Source organism: Bicyclus anynana, chromosome 20, assembly GCF_947172395.1.
Source record: "Bicyclus anynana chromosome 20, ilBicAnyn1.1, whole genome shotgun sequence".
NCBI lineage: Eukaryota > Metazoa > Arthropoda > Insecta > Lepidoptera > Nymphalidae > Bicyclus > Bicyclus anynana.
In genome coordinates, this window is record NC_069102.1 from 3,615,972 (window position 1) to 3,638,615 (window position 22,644).

Here is a 22,644-nt window from a genome sequence, read left to right on the forward strand (position 1 = left end):
AATAAAACATCACAAATGGACTATAAAAAATCTTTTATTCAATAAAAATCACTGCGGTATTGTGTAACGTCGGCACAGACCGACTGTCGCGCACACGATCTGACAATTACAGGTAACAATTACTTTATATTATAGTACACCCGGCCGAGCGGGACCTTCCAAACAATACAACAAAACATAAGCAAATCAAACTATGATTGTATTATAAAATAAATACATTTACATATTCATTTGGAGACGAGGCTGCAGTCAAACTACCGCCCTCTATTGTCTATGAAATAAATTTCAAAACGGTGCCCAGTGCTTGCGATACCTCTTCCTAAACACCCATAATGTATTCGTAAGGGGCAGTCCGTAAAATACGCTCATTAAATTTTTAGTTTTAGACCTGCTAATAATTGCCGTTTTCAGATAGTTTTGTGCCACTTATCTCATTTTAAAAATAAAATAATTAAAATCAATTTCAATAATTAATTAAATTGAAGCTCTTTGAAACAAGTAAAGTGCGCGCAAGATAAGTAGGGGCGGCGTTATAATGTTGCCAGGGTTAGTTATCTCTTTTACCCGCCAAGAGATAGATAGAGATAGACGACAAGATGGCGGCACTTTTGAATAGTTCCGATTTTGGCCACGCACAAACTTATCTTGCGCCCACTATAATTACCTTTCTGTCCAGCTTGGCTGTGAGTACACTTTAATATGTCTTACTTACGTATACATCGATCATTATTGAATTAAAATATTCGAAAATGGAGGACTCAATACGAAATTACGATTTCAGTTTACACAAAAATAATCCGTATTTGATAAACAAAAAACGCGTCGTATTTTACGTACGGGCCCCAAAACATATTCCTAAGTATAATTTTATAAGATAATTCTTATGTAATAACGTCAGTTCTAAAACTGCAGCGAGCGTCCGGTGCGTTCACAGATAGCTTGCCGGGGGGAGTCGCGGCACTTAACTATAGAGATCGTCGTCACCGCCCTCCTCTTGGAAGGTGGGTTGGTCCCCACCCGACGTGCCCGTGCCGCCTGACGCCGCTCCTGATGCTGGGAATCTGTAATCAAGAAATTAACATTCAAAGCAATGTCGTAAAAAATATATTCATAACAATGTCTGAATACAATGTACTACCGGAGTACTATATATACAGGTTGCTCGGTACTATTCTGGGGTTATATTTTTTACAGAAATTAATTAAAAATAATAAAGGAACATGTGTTCTAAAATTAATATTTTCGGAGTAAATAATATTTCTTTTGTAAATAGAACCTAAAATGTGTCCCTTATACACATCCTTATAATTAACGGCAGCCAAGTTTTGCGTATTTTAAAATGCAAGGATAGATAAAGGCGTATCTAACACACACCTTTATATAGTCGGAATTTTTGAATTACTTTGTATGAAAACTTAAAAAAAATATTAGTTATGCAGTTCGGCTCCTATAAGTGGATTCATCAACACCTTGAAGTAATAGGAAATACTCCCGAGCACCCTGTATAAAAAGCAAAGGTCACTTACCAAGAAATCTCGTAAACAGCATGACGTAAAAAGTTGGCAGGGAGGTAGTTTATAGTTAGTAGGCCGTAGATCCGAAGTTCCAACACAAAGCGCCTCGCTAAGTTACTCGTCTCACTTCAGGATTTAGTCAAAGCGAGTAGTAATAGAATAGTCAAAGACGGCCTCCGTGGCGCAGTGGTATGCGCTGTGGCTTACAAGACAAAGAGGTCCTAGGTTCGATCCCCGGCTGGACCGATTGAGGTTTTCTTAATTGGTCCAGGTCTGGCTGGTGGGAGGCTTTGGCCGTGGCTAGTTACCACCCCACCGACAAAGACGTACCGCCAAGCGATTTAGCGCTCCGGTACGACGTCGTGTAGAAACCGAAAGGGGTGTGGATTTCATTCTCCTCCTAACAAGTTCCATCTTAGATTGCATCACCACTTACCATCAGGTGAGATTGTAGTCAAGGGCTAACTTGTAAAGAATAAAAAAAAAACCTAGTCAAAGAGATAGTACCTGAAGTTGGTGCCGAAGCCGCGGCTCTGCTGCAGCGTCTGCGCGAACATCTCGTACTTGCGGATGTCGTTGTCGGACACGGAGCGGCGCGCGAACTTCATCGCCTCCTCGAAGTGCGCGCGGCTGATCTCCGGCACCGGGTCCTCCTCGTCCATCTGAAGTGACCATCGTATACTTTTATACTGACATATGAGTAAGAAATAATAGTCTGAGACGGATATGACGTCGCTCGATCTCGTGTTGGCTCGTACCGACGCTAGGTGGCGCGTCTTGTTGCCAGTTAGAGAGGGGTAGCGATCGGTTGGCGGCAACCGTCGTGCGTTTCACTCGTCTCCCCAATACCCCACAACAGCAACGACTTGCGAAATAAGGCGTTCGTTTTAAGGTCGGCTTCAGTCTGCTCGTGACGTTCGAGCCGTCCGCATTTCTTGTTGTGTAATTCTTTATACTGGTTGGTTACTTACGATAGGCGGGAAGAGTGACTAGAGTGGAAAAGACGAGTGTTGATTAACTATCAGACATCTTTAACCCTACACACAACGTTCACAAGTGCGTGACTCCACTCACAAGTCATTTTCTGCCATTGGGGTCTTATTTTTGTTACAGTTTGATTTGTTAGTTAAGTTGTCTTGGCAAATATTGTAAGAATTTTGACATTGGTTTTCTTATTTTTTGTAATCCACTTCTAAGACCCGAGTTCACCGACTTTCATATAAACGGCGTTTGCAGAACCGGCCCGTCAAATATTAAACATAGTTTGAACAAGGAGCGTTTTTTTCCTGTTCACCAGACGCTTTTTGACTCTGGTTTGTAAACCGAGCGAAGGAGAACTACGAGTGAACGATTTATGAACAATTTATTTATTATCTATAACAGCATTGCCAACTTGCGAGGAATTCCCCAAATGGCGGGGGTTTTATGGGAAATTGCGGTATATTCTTTCCCCAATTTGGGGAGTTTCTGCTTCGATTTGTAGGGATTTAGAAAAATACGTATTGGCAACACCGATTTATTATGTACCATGTCAAATTGATAAATGATTGTCATTTTGTTATATTTTTTTGTTTCGAAAACGAAGCTGCCTGCATCCAATGGCATAAAACCTCAAAGCTAAGAAGTGATTTATTTATGAGAGAAACTGAATTATTTCTGAAATGAAAAATAAACTCTTTTATAAGTTTACGAATCCTTTGCATTTTGGTAGTTGAGAAAGTAATCTTCGCGAAAATAGCAAGCGTTACAAAAACATAACCTGCACTTATGTCTGTCAAAGACGTCTTAACCGAGGTATCCACGCTCGGTTAAGATAAACACCCGATTTACGTCCTTAACCGGCATATGAGCTGTGGTGAACAGGAAATTTGGACTTAACGGCGTTTAACTTATTTAAACGGTTGATTATGTTTAAACGAATGTCGGTGAACTCGAACCTTAGTCTGCTAAATAATGTATTAATGATTTCAAATGAATTTAACATTATTACCGCAAAGCCGGAGGAGAGTGGCAGGTCCAAGCTCCAAATCTCCTATCCTAAGGAGACGAGATCTGGCTCTGTAGTGGGCTGATAATAATGTATTGCTGTTCTGATCTCAGACCAATTATTGTATAGGACCTGCCTCGCTAGACGTTACTTTTTTGTCAAATTATATGATCAATGATCTAATGCAATTATAAAAACTGTCTTTATAGTATCGATGTTTTATATTTGTAATCGTGTTCGTCGGTTAAAGAGCTCCGTAAAAATACTTTTTTGTGTATTTGAATGGTGTAAAAAACGAACAAAAACTGCAAGTTTAGTATAAGATATGTATGAAATCTGAGCTCGTTTTTCTTAGAAAAGGGCAGAAAATTTTGTTCGTGACTTTGGGTGCGATACTAGTCCTTATGTATTTAGTCTGAGTCTGATAATAATAAAGATACATACGTCCATGACGGCGGAGGGCTGCTGCTGCTGGCGCGCGCGCTCGCGGTGTATCTCCGCCTCGATGGCTTGCCGGATGGCGAGCTTGCACGCGCGCTGGCAGATCTCCGTCAGGTCGGCGCCGCTGAAGCCTTGCGTCACCTGCACACACACACACACACGCCTTAGTGTTTATTTATTTCTTTAATGAGGACAACCAACCACAGCTAATTACAGATTATCACAGCATTCACTAATTACAATTACTTATGTAAAAAATGTTACCATGTGGACTATAATTATTTAGTGTAAAACTACGAATATATAACGATAATTTGAAATAAACACGAAATCCAATCTCTTTACATTTAAATAGGTATATAAACTCAAAGGTGACTGACTGACATAGTGATCTATCAACGCACAGCCCAAACCACTGGATGGATTGGGCTGAAATTTTGCATTTAGGTAGATGTTATGATGTGGGCATCTGCTAAGAAAAGATTTTGATCAATTCTACCCCCAAGGGGATAAAATGGAGGATAAAAGTTTGTATGAAACATTGTCAATTTTGCGTCAATTTGGCTGAAATTTGGAATGAAAATAGATTTATAACACATAGGCTACTTTTCATTCCGGAAAAATCCATGGTTCTCGCGGGATTTGTGAATAACTTAGTTCCACGCGGACGAAGTCGCGGGCGCCCGCTAGTATAATCCCGACCGGTGTTTCATTGTTGTAATCGTTTTCGTCGTGTAAAAAGTAATCGAATATTCTGTGTATTTAATCTGTGGATAGTCATTCAGTCAGTCAATGTGTTTGTTAGTTAGTCTGTGTAAAAATTACGCGTGTGTGTATTGCGAGTCAAATTTATAGTTGTGTGTAGTGTATGGACATAGAAATTTTTTAATGTTGTTAAATATTTTCGATGCGTGAGTTTACCTCGTCCCCCTCAAAAAACGACAGAAAATTTGTTTGTTCGTGAATTTGATTGCGATGCATCTCCATTTTCTAATTCCTCTATGTGTCGGGCCGATTTGTGATAATCACCTTAGCAATGTAAGTGAGGTCCACGTCCTTGGCGATGGGCGACTTGCGCAGGTTGGCGCGCAGGATGGCCTCGCGGGACTTCTCGTCGGGCAGCGGGATGTAGATGAGCTGGTCCAGGCGCCCCGGCCGCAGGATCGCCGGGTCGATGATGTCGGGCCGGTTTGTCGCACCTGACCAATCGTATTTATATATCACTCACACACACTTACTGAATGCGTGATAGCCCAGTGGATATGACCTCTGCCTCCGATTCCGGAGGGCGTGAGTTCGAATCCGGTCCGGGGCATGCACCTCCAACTTTTAAGTTGTGTGCATTTTTAAGAAATTAAATATCACGTGTCTCAAACGGTGAAGGAAAACATCGTGAGGAAACCTGCATACCAGAGAATTATCTTAATTCTCTGCGTGTACCAATATTCATTGGGCCAGCGTGGTGGTCTATTGGCCTAACCCCTCACATTCTGAGAGGAGACTCGAGCTCAGCAGTGAGCCGAATATGGGTTGATGATGATGATGATGATGACACGCTTACTGTGCAGTGGGAAACAAACATTTCTAAAGACAATACAAAAAAGCAAATAGATAATATTTTTGTACTTAACAACGGAACTGACTAAAACAGACGTCATCATCATCAGTACAACCCATATTCGGCTCACTGTTGAGCACGAGTCTCCTCTCAGAATGAGAGGCCATAGTCCATTTCGGCCAAATATGGACTGGCAGACTTCACACACATTAATATTTAAAAAATTCTCATGGCCATGCACTGTGGTTTTTCCAAGGTCCCAGTCCAAAAAAACCTCATGTAGGTTTCCACACGATGTTTTTTCTTCATTGTATGAGACTTGCAATTTTTAATTTCTTATATCTTCTTCTTATCTAATGCAAACTGAAAACATGGAGGTGCATGACCTGGACCGGATTCTAACATATCCACTAGGCTATCATGAAAAAAGACAGAACAAAACAAACTGTAGCCACTTAAAATAAATGAATTTGGATTTATTAGATTTAGTCATTAATTTTATAAGCAGAGTGAGACTGAGCCAGTCTCGAAGAAAATATTTGTCTCATGGACACCCCACATTGGACAGTATTGGTAGGCTAATTATTCACCAATGATGAAGACATTCTTCTTGGCGCCCATGCCGTCCATCTCGGTGAGGATCTGGTTGATGACCCTGTCGGCAGCGCCGCCCGCGTCCGACACGGAGCCGCCGCGCGACTTCGCGATGGAGTCCAGCTCGTCGAAGAACAACACGCAGGGCGATGCCGACCGGGCCTGGAAATGTACAGAAATACTTGTTGCTATTTACTAAGTTCTTTTACTCGTATACTGATTACAGCATAGTGAACTGGCAAAAAAACTAAGAAAAGGTAAACGCACACACGCACATACAACTTTAACGCTTGCGTGTATTTTGGGTTTAATCTCGCTTGAGGAAGGGTAGGGTAGACCCCACCTACTTTTGATATAATATGTAGTTGTAAGCTTCAGAGTCCTCTTGTTCCAAGTCTCCCAGACACGGGTGATCTAGTGGGGGAAACAAAAGGCCCTCCATCCCCAAAAGGCCCCCTGACCTCAGAAGACCCCCTAAACCCAAAAGAACCCTTGGAACGAAGTTCCTTTTAATGAATGTTCGAAGATTTGGTGGTATGGGATGGGATGGGATGCAATAGCGATAACTTGGGTGAGTGTGTCTAACACCTCTCAAGTATTATTTTTAATAAAAATGTTGTTTTGTGTCATGTGATGACTGTTGTCACATTATAAATAAGTTCTTAAGTTCTTGCTCTATTATTGTATAATGTACTTTGTGAAATAATTGACCATAAATTACCTTATCAAAGATGTCTCGCACGTTGGCTTCAGATTCACCAAACCACATAGTTAGCAACTCGGGGCCTTTCACAGAAATGAAATTGGCCTGGCACTCGTTAGCGATAGCTTTGGCCAAAAGCGTTTTACCTGTTGAAATATTAAATAACTGTTATATGGACCAAATATTGAATAACAAGTAAGACAAATTACATGAGTACATCATGGAAACACAGTCCAATACAAGAAAACCCTTAGTAACATTAAAAATTACCTCAAACTAATTCACACGCAAACAAAAAATAATTTAAACATCCTGTTTAATTCTGTTTCGTAAGTATGAAGTCATTGAACTTTGACCTAGTTTAGGATAAAGTGAATGACCTTAAAGGGACTCACGAGCCGCACAGCAGCATCACGGCAAATGGGTAGGTGTTTGATAATATGGAAGTTTGTTACAATCGTAACTTCTTTAATTGTAATTTGTTTTTTTTTTTCATTATAACACTAATGTATAATATACATTGGATACGTTATGTGGGATTTTTGTTTAAGAAACCAATCAATCAATCAAAAGAAAGATACCGGCAAGAAACTCAACAGTTGCTCTTTTGAAAAAGTCATACAGTATTATAATTTACAATTGATAACAATTACAATTTCTTATAGTTTTATTTCCTGTGTGAAGGTGGAAGCTGATCCAATGGCCTCCAAGCGCTTTTATCTTTAAGGAACTCATCAATGTTGTAGTACCCTCGACTAAGTAAATGTTTTTTGACACATTGCTTAAAGCTATGCATTGGCAGGTCCATCACAGTCTTGGGGATCTTATTATAGAAGAGTACACCCAAACGTAAAAAAAAATTTTTACTCTTTGGAGACGATATGCAGAAATAACTAACTTATGCCTGTGTCTAGTAAGACGTGGGTTTAAATCTCCTTTTCGTTTGTACAAATTAATATTTTGTCTTACATAGACTATACTGTTATATATATATTGACAGGCTACTGTTTAACGAATCCGGTCCGGGGCACGCACCTCCAACTTTTCAGTTGTGTACATTTTAAGCAATTAAATATCACGTGTCTCAAACTGTGAAGGAAAACATCGTGAGGAAACCTGCATACCAGAGAATTATCTTAATTCTCTGAGTGTGTGAAGTCTTCCAATCCGCATTGGGCCAGCGTGGTGGAGGACTATTGGCCTTCCCCCTCTCATTCTGAGAGGAGACTCGAGCTCAGTAGTGAGCCGAATATGGGTTGATGACGACGACGACTGTTTAACAAAGGAAACCTCATGGTGTATAATGGAAAGTTACCGCATCCCGGCGGGCCGTAGAACAGCACGCCGCGCGACGGCTGCATGCCGAACTTGAGGAACTTGTCGGGGTGCTCCACGGGGTACTGCACCAGCTCCTGCAGCTCGCGCTTCACGTTCTGCAGCCCGCCGATGTCCGTCCACGTCACGTTCGGCACCTCCACCACCGTCTCGCGCAGCGCCGACGGCGACGACTTGGTCATCGCGTACTAGGGAAACAAACATATGTTTAATGACCTATAAATGTATAGTTATATAGTATATATATAGAAAAGCCACTGGTGTTACAGATGTTTTTAAAAAGATAAAAAGGCTGAAGTGGCGCTGGACCGGACATGTGCTGAGATCCTCGAAAGAAAAATGGTCCAAAGAGGTCATGCAATGGTACCCCAGGGATGGGAAAAGGAGGCAAGGACGACCACATAAGAGATGGGAGGATGACCTGCCGAAAGGATGGCGAGGAAAGGCCAGAGATCGAGTATAGTGGAAAAGTCTGGAGAGGCCTATGTCGAAGGACAACCTGATTGCTCTGGTGTATAAATTAAATAATAGTATTAGGTATATCATATGTATTAAGCAGTCAGAGAATAAAGGCTATTTTTATTTAAATGTATAGTTGATTTACAAAACACAATTATTGGATGTGTCACTATCCGGGTCCGAATTCCCTGGCTTGTGAATGATGGATATAGGGTTAAAAACATTCTTTAAAACTAGTCAACACTCCCCTTCTTAGCTCAAGCCATTCTCCCCACCCAGCCAAACCTGTCAAGATGCCACTAGAGCAGCCTTGGACACCTAGGCATGGGCGTGCCTTAAGTCCAGTAAGACGCGGCCTAGGGGACTTCACCCCGACAGAAAAAGTAAGCTGTAGCTCAGCCAAAAATGGAAGCGAATGGTAAAAAATATGTACCCCAGGAGGGTACCGCAGCGGCCTTACGCTGCGGAGAATCCCTCACTGAATTTTCAGTCAGCCCCACCGTATCTGGGGGGGGGCAGCTATCGCTTTATGGAAGAAAGAGAAAGAGACGATTTCGACACGGAAAATGAAAGACTAGAAAACATTGGAGACCCTTTTGCTAGGAGAGACTCTATTAGAAGAACTCCACCTATAAAACAGCAGATACTACCAGAGCATAAAAAAACCCAAGTGAAAGACGATGATGAACCAACTTGTACAAGAGACACACCGCCATTAGATGATCGTCCGAAGAAAAGGAAAAAGCTGTCAAGTCCCATAGCTCAGCAACTAGGAGAAATCAAGCCTTCAATAGAACTTGTCAAACTAAAAGCAAGAACAGATGAGCTTAATAACTTTATAAGGAGCAACAAAAACGTTCATAAAGAAGTTAAGAAGTTCTCAATGGAGATAACTAGCCTAGTTAAGCAAGCGATTACAAGACAAAAATATGATACCCATAAAATTCAGGAACTACAAAAGGAACTTCAAGAATACAAGGTGACTCAAGATGCTAGATATGCGAAACTAGAAAATGAACTGAAGGAACTTAGAACAATGTACGAAGAAAAACTTGAAGATCAAGGAAAGGACAATGTAGAGCAGTGCTTTAAATGCCTAGTAGAAGGACATGTATTTAATTTAAATCAGGTAAATATTCAAAACTACGAAGAATTCAAAAAAGTGGTCGACCTAACTTGGACTGATGAAAGCTTCAAAAATACCCGGACTGAATATGGAGATCCCTTGAAAGATACTGCTGAAAATATTATATACTTCTGTGATGAGTTAAAAGAAAGGCAGACAAGGATGGGTAAGAGGATCCTGAACAGACATCCTGAACTTACAGAGGGAGTTAAGATAGATTGCGTTGGAGGATATTTCACTTCCGTCAAGCAACGCACTACATTTAGTACCAACGATGGCGATAAATTCAGAGAAAAGAACATCACAGCTTTCTTCTATGATCCGACCAAACAAGATGGAAGAACCCAACGCGATGTGTATCACTTGTGCCAGGAAATGAAAAGGAGAAGTATAGACTATGACGTACGGGAAATAACCGTAGTCGCTCCCCAAGCGGTGAGAACAGAAAATATGAAGAAAATTCTGGAATCTATATTTCATGATACGGAATTCAGGATAACGCTGAGAACAAGGAAAAAAAGTAAAGGTAGCTAACGAAAATATAATAGTTATAGATAATGGAGAAGCAACGTATGCAGAAACAGTTAAAAAATTGAACGATGGACTAAAGAACAGTGACACACTAGAGCATATAAAAGGAGTAAAAAAGACAAATTCGGGAAAAATTATGATAAAGCTCTCAGAAAAGTCTAATAAAGATAAAGTCATACAAGGGTTAATGGAAAACTGCAAAATTGCAGCTCATAACAATCAAAAAAAGAAAATCCTACATATAAGAGATATAGACGCCGCCGCCCAAGAAATTGACATAAAGGAAGCATTAGTAAATACAAATGAAATAAGCTATCAGGAACAACTAGAAGTAAAATCACTGAGACCAATGAGGAATGGAAACCAAATAGCCACAGTATGTTTGGAAGAGACGGACTCTACTAGAATTCTGGGCAGGGAAAAACTTAGAATAGGACTTAACATATGCCAAGTACAGGAAAGAATTGAGATTTTACGGTGCTACCGATGCTGGGGCTTCAATCATAAGGCATCTCATTGCAAAGGGGAAGACAGGAGTGGTAAATGTCGCAAATGCGCTGGTACTGATCATAAGGCCAAGGACTGCAATGAAAACCCGTTTTGCCCACACTGTAAACAACAGGGCCACGTTGCCGGAAGTAGCAGATGCAAGCACTTTCTAAATGCGCTTAAATCTTGTAGAAGAGATATAGACCGTAGAAAACGATCAGAACATTCACAGTCTTGCAATTAAATGCGAACAGGAGTGTGTGCGCACATGATATTGCCAATGTTGTCGCAGCTCAAAGACTATGTGATTTCATTGCTATCAGTGAACCGAACGCAAATATATGCAAGCGTAGGGGAAAGCATATATATTGTGATGTTAATTCTGATACAATGATTTTAAACTTCAGTAAAAAGTATCAAGTTAGGTCATACCGTACAGCTACTTCTTTTGTTTGCATAGATACCGCAGAATTTACTCTCTACAGCGTATATATGAGCCCAAACAAGTGTTCGGTGGAGAAATTCAAAGAATACTTAAATATGATTCATCAGGATATAGCTGAAGCACAAGGAAGAAATAAGAGAGTAATAATTACAGGCGACTTCAATGCTAAACACCCATGCTGGGGCGGGACAAAGACTAACAAAAAAGGGGAGGAAATCGAAGAACTCGAAGAACAAAAAATAGCGCTGAAAAATCAGGAACTCTTGAAAAAGAAACCCTAGCGAGATGGCAAAAGGAATGGGAAGGATCTTCTAAAGGTAGATGGACATACAGCCTTATTCCTGATATAGAAGAATGGACCAGCAGGAGGCATGGCCGAATGACATATCGACTTACACAGTGCTTTACTGGAGATGGCGTTTTTATGTGTTATCTTGCAGGTATTGGTAAAAGACCAGATGCCACATGCATGTACTGTAAGAATACAGATGATGCGATGCACACCATCTTCCACTGCGTAAAGTGGGAACATGAAAGACGAGAAGTTTCTGCAAAGGTGGGCGATATTAGTGTACAAAATTTGGTAACTAAAATGCTGGAATCTGATAAAAATTGGAATGTTATCAGTAATTTCCTTGAGGATATTATTAGGGAAAAGGAAAAGGAGGAAAAGAGGAGGAAAATAACAAGAACTTAAGACAGACAAAAATGTTACCGTGTTATAGGCTGAAAGGCGGGTACACGGCTAACAGGGCGATAGGAGGGGTTTTAGCCAGTAGCCTTGGACACCTGCTCTACCTTAGATCTAAGCCTTCTTATATTATAGACATTTTCTCTGAATACATTTTCCCAACAATAGTATATCATAAAATGTTAAAATGATAATAGTTATGATGATTTTGTTGAAATATAGATCCACAAACTATAAGGAGGAAGGCATGGTCCTGTGATGAGCCTCCTTATGTAGAAAATGGCTTTGATGATGATCGTTCAAAGAAATCAACTCACGCGGAAGTTGTCCATGGAGACGGCGAGCGAGTTGAGCACCTCCGCGTCGATCTGGTCGTCTTCCAGGTCGATGAGGTCCATCTTCTCACGGATCTGCTGCAGCGCCGCCTCGGAGCAAAGGGACGCCAGGTCAGCGCCTACATGGCCGTGGGACTCCGCTGCGATCTGGTGATGGAAGGGGTCTTATTTATTCGTTTTCTGAAATATATACAGCAGAAAACATTCAATTCGCGTTGAATAGGGCAGTTGACTTATCAAATTGAATATAAACAATAAAAAAAAATAATTTCTGAGACGAATGGATTCTGAACGTACGAACATTTCATGGATTCACCGTTTTGAGTCTGGGTCCATTCCATGATAGAGAAAAACTCAGAGCAGACAGCAGCAGAGTCCTGGACTTGTGACCAAATTAGGAATCCAGGACTCTGCTCGGTGTTTAGTACATGGAATAAGGGTCCGAAATACATCGATATCATTATAATAAAGTTAAGGATTTCTTATAAAACTTAATTTAAAAATCATTTATTTTTAAAAATTTTTCAAAAAAAGAAAATTGATGTCGTCCATTTTGTGACGACACAATGTTGTTGTATGTACTGAATGTCAAAGTAATTATTAACTTATATTTTTGTCAAAGGATTAGATAACATAACTTGAAACGGTTAAAATATAGACTGTCATGGCTGACAGCGTTTTGGATCATATTGTCGTATTGTATTAAAAAAATTTAAATTTTCATGTAATCGCATTTCAAAACAATATAATTTTTTTCAATCTAGTACATAGATTCTTCTTCTTCTTTCTTCTGGGCCGTTTCCGCACTGTGATTGGCCGTTGTGCGTGGGTGGTAGTACATAGATTAAAGCAAGTCTTAAATTCATGTACTACTAGATCAATTTAAGACTTGCTTTGTTAGGTGCTACTAACATACCTGCTCCAAATCAACGTCGTCTCCCAGCTTCATGTTCTTGGTATGGATGCGCAGTATCTCGAGTCGGCCGGTGGCGTCGGGTATGCCGATGTCGATCTCGCGGTCGAAGCGACCGAAGCGACGCAGCGCCGCGTCGATCGAGTTCGGCCGGTTGGTGGCCGCCATTACTATCACGTGGGACGATTTCTTCATACCTGGGGAAGACATTTATTTATTTACTAGCGGACGCCTGCGACTTCGTCCGCGTGGAATTTAGTTTTTCACAAATCCCTCGGGAACCATGGATTTTTCCGGGATAAAAAGTAGTCTATGTGTTAATCCAGGCTATAATATATCTTAATACCAAATTTCAGCGAATTCGGTTCAGTAGTTGAGGCGTAAAAGAGTAACAAACATTCATATGTTCCGACGAACATTTTGCCCTAGAAGAATTACTTATAGAAACATACTTTTACTTAGCCAATTTTCTAATCAGATCATTATTAAAATATCATTTTATCATCTCCATATAAGATGGAGGCCAGTGGCTGGCCAAGGTTTGATGGAACTCACAAAAGAAAGGGACAAATGGAAAAAGATGGAGGAGGCTTATTCCCAAAGGGGCCCATTATTAACTAGTACATAACATAATTAATTATTTAATATATAGATAAGTTACAATAGTTTTAAAATACTGATAAGTACTATCTAAATGGGAATAAAAAACCTTTTATTATATTTATTATTATACTGTGGTCCTTTGGAATGTTAGTCTCCCACGACAAAGTAAGCTCAACAAGTACTATACGCTTAGTTTGTTTAGGCAAAAGGAAGGAAGAAAGCCGGTCCATGAGGATTTTTCCCGTAATGGGAGAAAAAATATTATAAGTTGTAAAGATGTTCTGTGATTCATTATCTCACCGTCCATAAGCGTGAGCAGCTGTGACACGATGCGGCGCTCGACCTCGCCGTGGGTCTTCTCTCGCTTGGGCGCGATGGCGTCGAGCTCGTCGATGAAGATGATCGCGGGCGAGTTCTTGTCCGCCTCCTCGAACGCCTTGCGCAGGTTGGACTCAGACTCGCCGGCCAACTTCGACATGATCTCCGGACCGTTGATCAGGAAGAAGAATGCACCTATAATGTTACAAGAAACGCGATTACATAATCCCGTCTCACAGGATATTTAGATTATTTATGTTTAGGTTGCCAGGAAGAGATCACTGTTAGGCTTAATTTACACGAGCGGCAACTCTACCGAAGACCGCAGTAAACTGCAGTCGGTGACGTCTCGGCGGCAGGCGACGGCAGTCGACTGTCGACTTCAAAATCAGAAAATAAACTAAAAAACGAAAAATAACATCGTACGTGCTACATTCTGATCACTTTGAAGGCGGCGGCGGCATTGAGCAAGAGGCCTATGCATGGACCTACAAGCACAACTGTCTCGAGCCGCCAGCATCCAACAGTTCCCTGCAACCCGCTTGGTGTCTTCGGTCCAACTAGTGGAGGGACGACCAACACTGTGCTTGCTGGTGCGGGGTCGCCATTCCAGCACCTTGGGACCCCAACTTCAATCGGCTCTTTGAACTATGTGGCCTGCCCATTGCCACTTCAGCTTCGCGACTCACTGAGCTATGCCAGTTGCGATTGTACCCTAATCTAAACAAATGAACTAGTTTTCTAGACTAGACAATAGTGCTATTAAGCTATGGAATGCACTCCCAGTCGACATTCGGAAATCCAAATCCCTTGACATGTTTAAAAAATCCATTAAGACATATTATCTTAGTCACTAGTTACATATTTTATTTTATTAGAATATTTATCATACGACATAATGATATATTATATATATTAGTTTATTTTATATTTATAATTATTGTGTAATTTGTGTATTATGGTTTATGTATTAGTGTGTAGTTATTTGTATGTATGTATAATGTACATTATTATTACGTACACACCACCTACAGTTGTCCTAATAAGTTCCTAAGCCTAAGGTTGCCTGGAAGAGATCGCTACTAAGCGATAAGGCCGCCTTTTGTATTCTACTTTTTCTTATGTTTCTGTTTTGCTTGTTTTCTTTTATTTTTTGTGGTGTACAAATAAAGAGTATTAAAAAAAAAATAATAGTAGTCCATACCGGTCTCGTTAGCCACGGCGCGCGCGATGAGGGTCTTGCCTGTGCCCGGAGGCCCGTACATGAGGATGCCCCGCGGGGGCTTCACTCCGATGGCCTTGAACAGCGAGGGGTGCCGCAGCGGCAGCTCCACCATCTCCTTGATCTGCGCCAGCTGCTTGCGGCAGCCGCCGATGTCGTCGTAGCCCACCGCGTTCAGGGCCTCCTCTTCTTCCTGTATATAATAAAGCTTATATTAATAAGGTCCCCCGATTTCAGTATAAGAGAATGTTGAACAGATATAAGTGTTCATCATCAACATTAACAACCCATGTTCGGCTCACTGTTGAGCACGAGTCTCCTCTCAGAATGAGACGGGTTAGGCTAAAAATGTACCACGCTGGCCCAATGCGAATTGGCAGACTTCACGCACCCAGAGAATTAAGAAAATCGTCATGTATGAAGTATTTCCCTCGATGTTTTTCCTTCACCATCTGAGACTGATTTTTAATTACTTAAAATGCACATAAGTAGTCAACAAATAATAAGTAGTTTAGACGATTTTTTTGTTTGTTACTTATGCCAACGCATCACTAATGCTGGCAAAGGAGCAAATGGTGGCAAGTAATGGTGCAAGCTATGGTGGTCATTAGTGGTTCCCTCCTTTAAGAGGTTCTCATAGGAGACTCTTAGTCATTTGCACCCCTCCCTTAATCATCAAGGACTCCCTGCTGGCAGAGCATCTGTGCCCAACCCTGGTAACACTTGCAATCCCCTTGAAGTTTACAATAAATGTACAATAAAAAAAAAAAAAAAAATACGATAAACACTCACCTCACGTTTGATGGGGTCTCCTTCACAGTGTATAACAGTATCCGGGGCCACGATACAGTATGGTGCGGGGTCCGTCTCCACCACCTTAAACTCCACAGCTCTCATACCGCCGCGCACCATGAACGTGTCGTCACGGTGTATGGGCCGGTACGCCTCCATGAAGTACGGTTTCAGGTACACTTCAAATAGATTTCTGCAAATCGACATTGTAAAATTTACAGGATTTTCTGAGCGATTTTTTCAAACTATCTATTAATTATGATTATTATTGTTGTATCTATCTATTATTATTGTTTTTACCAATTTTATTTTATTTTTTGTATTATATAGTATATTCAAATAGTAGTTGTAAAATGTTTCCTTTTCTTGTTATAAATGTATTTTTTTTTCTTATGTAAACTGATTTAATGTAATCGTCAATTTATTTTAATATTACGGAAATGTGCATGCCGTGTCTACCTTCATTTGATTGTGCAGAGCCTTGTGTTTGTGTTTTTTTTAGATTGTATTTGTGTAAATGCTGCGACAGTCACTGGTGGACCAAATAAATAAATAAATGATTACATGATTCTACTTTACAAGTATCCGCATACTTTTAATTAGTTAAGTAATTTGGAATTTGGAATTTAATTTAAATTGTTTTTGTTAAATATTTCTTAGAAGAAATAAACGCTCAGTACTTTGTTTATGTTAGCCAGTGCTGTGCAACATAGGCTAACCAGCAATTGGAATAAAAATAGTTTGTAAGTGAGAAAAACAGAGAAGCCATGAAAAGTAGATAACATCTCAGAGCTACCAACAAACAAAAAATTTCATTAAAATTGGTCAAGATAAGTCCTTTTCTCTTCCTTAAGATAAGTCATATTGGTCCTTTTCAGATAAGTATGGCAACTGACACTGTGACACGAGAATTTTATATAAAAACTAGCGGACGCCCGCGACTTCGTCCGCGTATAACTCGATGTAAACTTTTAACTACCTCTACCATAAAACTTGTTTTATTAAGGAAACGCCCCATTCAGTATGAAACTACATAAAATTTCGTGGACCCCCGCTTAAGAACCGTGAAACTCCATTTTTATGTCACACCAACGTAGACCCCCGCCGAGTCGTCTGTAGACCCCTGGGAATCAATGATCTAGACCATCAAGTCAAGTTCCTAGTCAAGAGAGGCACTCAATTAAGAAGTAAAACATAACATTTTCTATGTACCACTCACCCAGTCAAGCCTTCCACCGAGTCGTCAATGGGCAGTATGTGCACCCTCTTGCCGTACTTGACGGAGGGGCACGGCGCGATGGAGACCACGTCGCTGAGGCGCACGCGTAGGTTGTTCCGCACCACGCGGTTCATGCGGATCTTCTCGTCGGGGCAGTGCTCGTCCGACAGCACGATGCACACCGTCTCCTTGCGCCGCTTGCCCTTGAGCAGCACCGTGTCCCCGCGGAATAGTTGCAACTGCTCCATTTTGGCCTGTAAGATAAGACAATTGAGTAACACGCGCTACACTCACAGCGTGAATTCACGCCACCTCTACACTCACAATTCACGCCGCGGACAAGATTGTAAAGCGCGCCTAATAGTTGTTGAAACCAAGTTCTTTTATGCGTAGCTCTTGCAATAGTCGTAGAGTGACAGTTCCTCGACTGTAAGACGAAAATCCTTCTTTATTTATATGGCATAAATAGTAACATATGCATGTGAACGTGGTCTCTCACATAAGAAAATATACTAGCAGTGCGCGCAAAATATTCGAGCCACTAGGAAGTGACTACTAACTGAACCTATTGCATAACTACAAATTATAAAACACGCGCAAACTACACTCACAGCGTGAATTTACGCCATCTTTAAACTCACAGTTCACGCCGCAAACATAAGTTTAAAATGCGTCTAATAGTTATTGAAACCAAGTTCTTTTATGTGGCCTGCAGTAGTCGTTGAATGACAGTTCCACAAACATAAGACGAAAATTCTTCTTTCTATGACATATTAAATAGTAACATTATGCATGTGAATGTGGTCTCTCACATAAGAAAATAAATTAGCAGTGCGCTCAAAATATTTGGGCCACTAGGAAGTACAGATTGAACCTATTGCCATCAAATGAACTAGAAATAATAAAAGCTAGTGAAAGGCGAAACAATTTTGAGACATTGAAAAGCCCCAAAGGCTTCAGTGGCACATATACAGAGGATGTTGAATAAAGGCCCAAAAGTGATGACAAAATGGAGACCAACTAAAAGGAAAACCTAAAAGAAGATGGATAGATTGTGTGCAGGAAGACTTACAAATAATGCGGAAATTATCAGTGGGGAAAAAAAGTAGAAAGACCTATCAGTTTTTGGCGTCTAAATTTCATACTACGAGATTATATTCATCCATTAAGCTCTATAAATAACAAGCAGAAAAAGCTGGTTGATTTCCGCGAAAAGTAGGTCAGTCTATAACAGTAAGTAACATAATAGTGTCCTTGTGTACATTGTATGTGTCTACATAACATCTCTATGCTACACTCGAAAACGGTAAACATAACATCAACACTTCTCAGAAGGTGTATGAATGGTCCCCCACACACACAATGGTACTGTCGAGATAGAGCCAATGCTTATTTTTAAATATAGAGACTCCTAAAAAAAAAATTCAGAAACTCAGCCAATAATACAGAGATGATATTTTTCATCATAATAAAAATCACCAATATCTACGATTTATAGATTGACTTATCAGATCTTCATTGGTTAGAGAATCAAATATGTAAGTTACCAAACACAAAAAAGCACATTATAATGGGTCCATTTTTTTTAGAAGGTACAATACCTAAAACACAAGTCAAACTTACAGCATCCCCTTAACGTTGGTGATGAAAGGTTATATTTTAATGATTTTACAAAGACAATTAAATGCTTATAAAAAGGAAAATGAAATCGTGAGAATCCATCAGTTTCCTAGGTTGATCCTAGAAAAACCAGCGTTATAGACAATGGAGGAAATGTATATATGATGCCAATGAATGGATCAATAATTTTGTAGGTTAAAAACCTACAGATACAAACGGTAAATAAAATGCAAGTGGTGATGAATTACGCGCCACCAACCGAAGATTTTGGACGAGAATAAAATGGTAACTGATTTTATCATAATCAAGTCTTAAATTTTGAGTACAGGAGGACAATTGTATGGCTGTTTACAATACTAAGAAGTAGGAATACATTATGGTAAATAAAACATCTGTAATGGCAGTTACCATTTTATTCTCTGGGAATGGCGATGTATGACAGTTCCTCAACCTTATCACGAAAATTCTTCATATAGTCTCATATAAGGCATAGTATGTATTATATTACCATTTTATTTTTATACCTTTATGCCAGTGACTATATCTTGGAATACTATTGTAATGTTTTGTAACTTCGATAATAACTGCTTAAAAATTACGAAAAATATTGAGTAGATGTAATACCAAAAATGAAATAATACTAAAACATATATAATGGCAGTTACCATTTTATTCTCTGGGAATGGCGATATATGTCATAGCTTAATGACGGTGTTCCACAAATTACATGTCTTTTTTATTTGTATTGAGATTTCTTAGAACAAAAAAAAAACTTCTAATAAAAAATGCATGTAGAGAACCTACAAATATATGATTTCTCATAGAATCAAATTCAAATAAATTCAATTGTTTTGCAATCTAACTAATCTATCTCTAATTTACAGGATGTACTGCTCTAATGTGGGTTGTGTACTCTACTGTTTGAATCAAGATCACTATCAGATATTAATAATGAATAATATTAAAAAAATAAACATATAAAAATAATATGCCCTTTATTCTGAAATTTACAAGTATCATATATCATACATCTAGGTTTCCCAGATTATGTCTAGTACCGCTATACTCAACCTGCGGCCCCCGGGCTTTTGTTGTTGGTCCATCTAGGACATCTGATATTAATTAAACTATTTTAAAAACACACAGTGCTCCCCTGAAGCCTCAGTGTACTTATCACTGTAGTAGATGATTTCAGAGACAATACTATTAGAATACTCTTGATTTATATACAATTTAAAACATTATTATCATTCCTATTGCAAAAACCTAAGAAATTATTTATATATTTTTTGCGGCCCACAACACCATGACATGTATTTTTGGCCCGTTTCAGAAAAAGGTTGAGCACCATTGGTCTAGTAGTTCAGAGTGCCTATTGGCATTAGCCTCCTACAGTCTTGTTTCACTCTGTTCAATCTCATGTTACCCTCCTCCAGGATTTCCTGTTGTTAGCTTTATAACTGCCCATCTTGTTGGTTGATGTCATTTGCTGTGTTTTCTGTCTCTAGGGTCTAACTGACTGTCACTAGTGAGACCCACATATTTTTCCTGTTGTGGGAATCAACACCACAGCAATAGATGCAGAAAGCAGGGCTACCCACTTCATCTAATACAATGATAATAGCTAGAATCTAATTAACATGTCCTCCAAAAATAAGACATTTTTCATAGTGTCCCATATGTTGATTCCAAATATCCTAAGTTATATCAACTTGATAAAGAAGACATTTAAATTGCCAATTGTAGTTTTATGGGCTTGTAATTCTACTTGCAAATATTAGGTTTCTCATCATTATCAACCCATGTTCGGCTCACTGCTGAGCTCGAGTCTTTTCTCAGAATTAGAGGAGTTAGGCTAATAGTCCACGGATTGGAAAACTTCACACACACAGAGAGTTAAAAAAATTCTCTGGTAAGCAGGTATTATATGGTTTACTTGCTGATAATTATGCAAAAGGTTGTAATATTCATACTTTAGTAATTATTATGCAATATAAAATTTTTCAGCTCCGTAAGCATTTCAGCTCAGCTAAGCTAAGTGATCAGTAAGAAATTCATGTGGCTTCGACTCATATTGTCCATGGAAGGGATAAAACAGAGTCCAAAAAAAAAATCTAATATCTCAGTCCAGAGCGGAGAAGTCTATGATGCTACATCACTGCCTCAAAGAAAGAATGAAATATTATCACTCCAACCTGCATTGGAGTATCATGGTAGGTCTAATATCCTCTCACCCTGTAGTGAGCCTTTAAAATCTAAATATATAAAACTCAAAGGTGACTGACTCACAAACCACTGGACGGATCGGGCTGGAAATTTGGCATGTCATGACATAGGTATCCGCTAAGAAAGGATTTTGATTAATCAAGGGGATTAAATAGGTGTTGAAAGTTTACATCCATTTCCACGCAGACGAAGTTGCGGGCGCCCGCTAGTAGCCTTATAATGTCAGATTATGATGGGTAAAGTATGCAGTTTGAATAGCCAATTATAATTTGTACGGTTTGTGAAGCATAATTATAATGTGTCACGCTCACAATTGTAATTTTAACAGGTCGAAATGTAAGATGTAATAATTGCTGGAAAAAAGACAAAGAACAAACCTGTGATAAAGCGACCACCGAGTTGTCATCGCTCACAGCCTCCTCGACGATCAGACGGTTGGGCCTGTCCTTGCGACGCAGGATCGCAGTGGAAAGATCATCAGGGCTACACAAAATACACCGGAATTAACTAAAACGCCCGGTGTTAAAACAGTAGTAAGTAATAAAGGTCAATTTAAAAATAAAATTATTAAAACTTTAATTTCATCTTGATACTATGATAAACAGATTATATTTTATCATAATAATGTTTAAAATAATCATAAAAATCATCTCGATCTGTAATGTAAGACATGATGACAAGCCAATTTTCGAATATTGGTCCCCTTACAACAATCAACAAAAAACCACATTTTATACATGCACCACTTAATTTTATTATTAATTTACGTGTTGGAAGTCTCACCTTTTGTTATCTGCCATTTTATTCACTAAATATAGTTAAATTTCTTAAATTTAATAAATTATTTGTAACGCCGAATGTGTAAATCACTCTTTCCGATTCATGAGTCCGCTCCGCTGCAAAAAGTACTCTGTGGTCCGCTGTGCGTGACGTTGCCGTATTTCATTTGTTCTGTCGATAACGCTAATGTTGCCAACATACTTTGGGTTTGTCTATGGCTGTATAATTTACGATTCAATCGATCTTCATATAATTTATAATTTAAAAGTTGTTATTAAAATAGATTTTCAGACTGCAGTTAGATAATGAGAAACATACAGTGTTTATCCTTAAGTAGGTATCGCCCATAAAATATGCAACTGTATAAAATCAGGCAACGTCTAATAAATTTGGTTCGCGGGTTCAGACCAATTACAAAAGGATCTGACTCGCTAGACGTTAACCCTCTGTCAAAGATCAAGAACCAATGTTTTATCGCGTATTTATAACCTGTCGCCATAGAATCGATGTTTTAATATTGTAATCGTTTTCATCGTGTAAAGAGCTCTCTTAAAATGCCGGTTTGTGCAGTTAAATGTCATAAAAAACGGTTAATAACTTCTAGTTTACTAAACAACAAAGTTACGTTTAATTTGTAAGTTAATTACATCTTTGTACTAAAAGGAATCGATTCTTCAGACGGAACAGCAAAACAACGATCAAGTAATCGAATATTCTGTGTAACGAGTGTATGCGATGTGTTT

At 39.4% G+C, this 22,644-nt stretch overlaps 1 protein-coding gene across 1 annotated transcript; it reads right to left on the reverse strand.

The window, feature by feature from the left end:
- Positions 1–18: 18 nt before the first annotated feature.
- Positions 19–22,069, reverse strand: LOC112055397 (transitional endoplasmic reticulum ATPase TER94). The gene is made up of 15 exons (XM_024095481.2): positions 21,905–22,069; positions 21,499–21,604; positions 17,276–17,529; positions 16,057–16,249; positions 15,247–15,457; positions 14,025–14,237; positions 13,125–13,318; positions 12,191–12,355; positions 8,113–8,320; positions 6,816–6,943; positions 6,091–6,256; positions 4,972–5,141; positions 3,946–4,083; positions 2,022–2,176; positions 19–1,061 (listed from the first exon to the last, which is right to left on the reverse strand). The coding sequence occupies exons 1-15, from the start codon at positions 21,919–21,921 to the stop codon at positions 962–964; spliced, it is 2,418 nt and encodes an 805-aa protein (XP_023951249.2). The 5' UTR covers positions 21,922–22,069; the 3' UTR covers positions 19–961.
- Between the last annotated feature and the right edge of the window lie 575 nt (positions 22,070–22,644).

What these genes read in the sequence shown, in the direction of transcription:
- LOC112055397 (XM_024095481.2), bottom strand. An exon ending in CTACGGCCCGCCGGGATGCG is followed by an intron (nt 6,944 to 8,112) that starts GTAACTTTCCAT and finishes ATATTTCAACAG; the next exon opens with GTAAAACGCTTTTGGCCAAA. An exon ending in AGCCCTCCGCCGTCATGGAC is followed by an intron (nt 2,177 to 3,945) that starts GTATGTATCTTT and finishes TGGTCACTTCAG; the next exon opens with ATGGACGAGGAGGACCCGGT.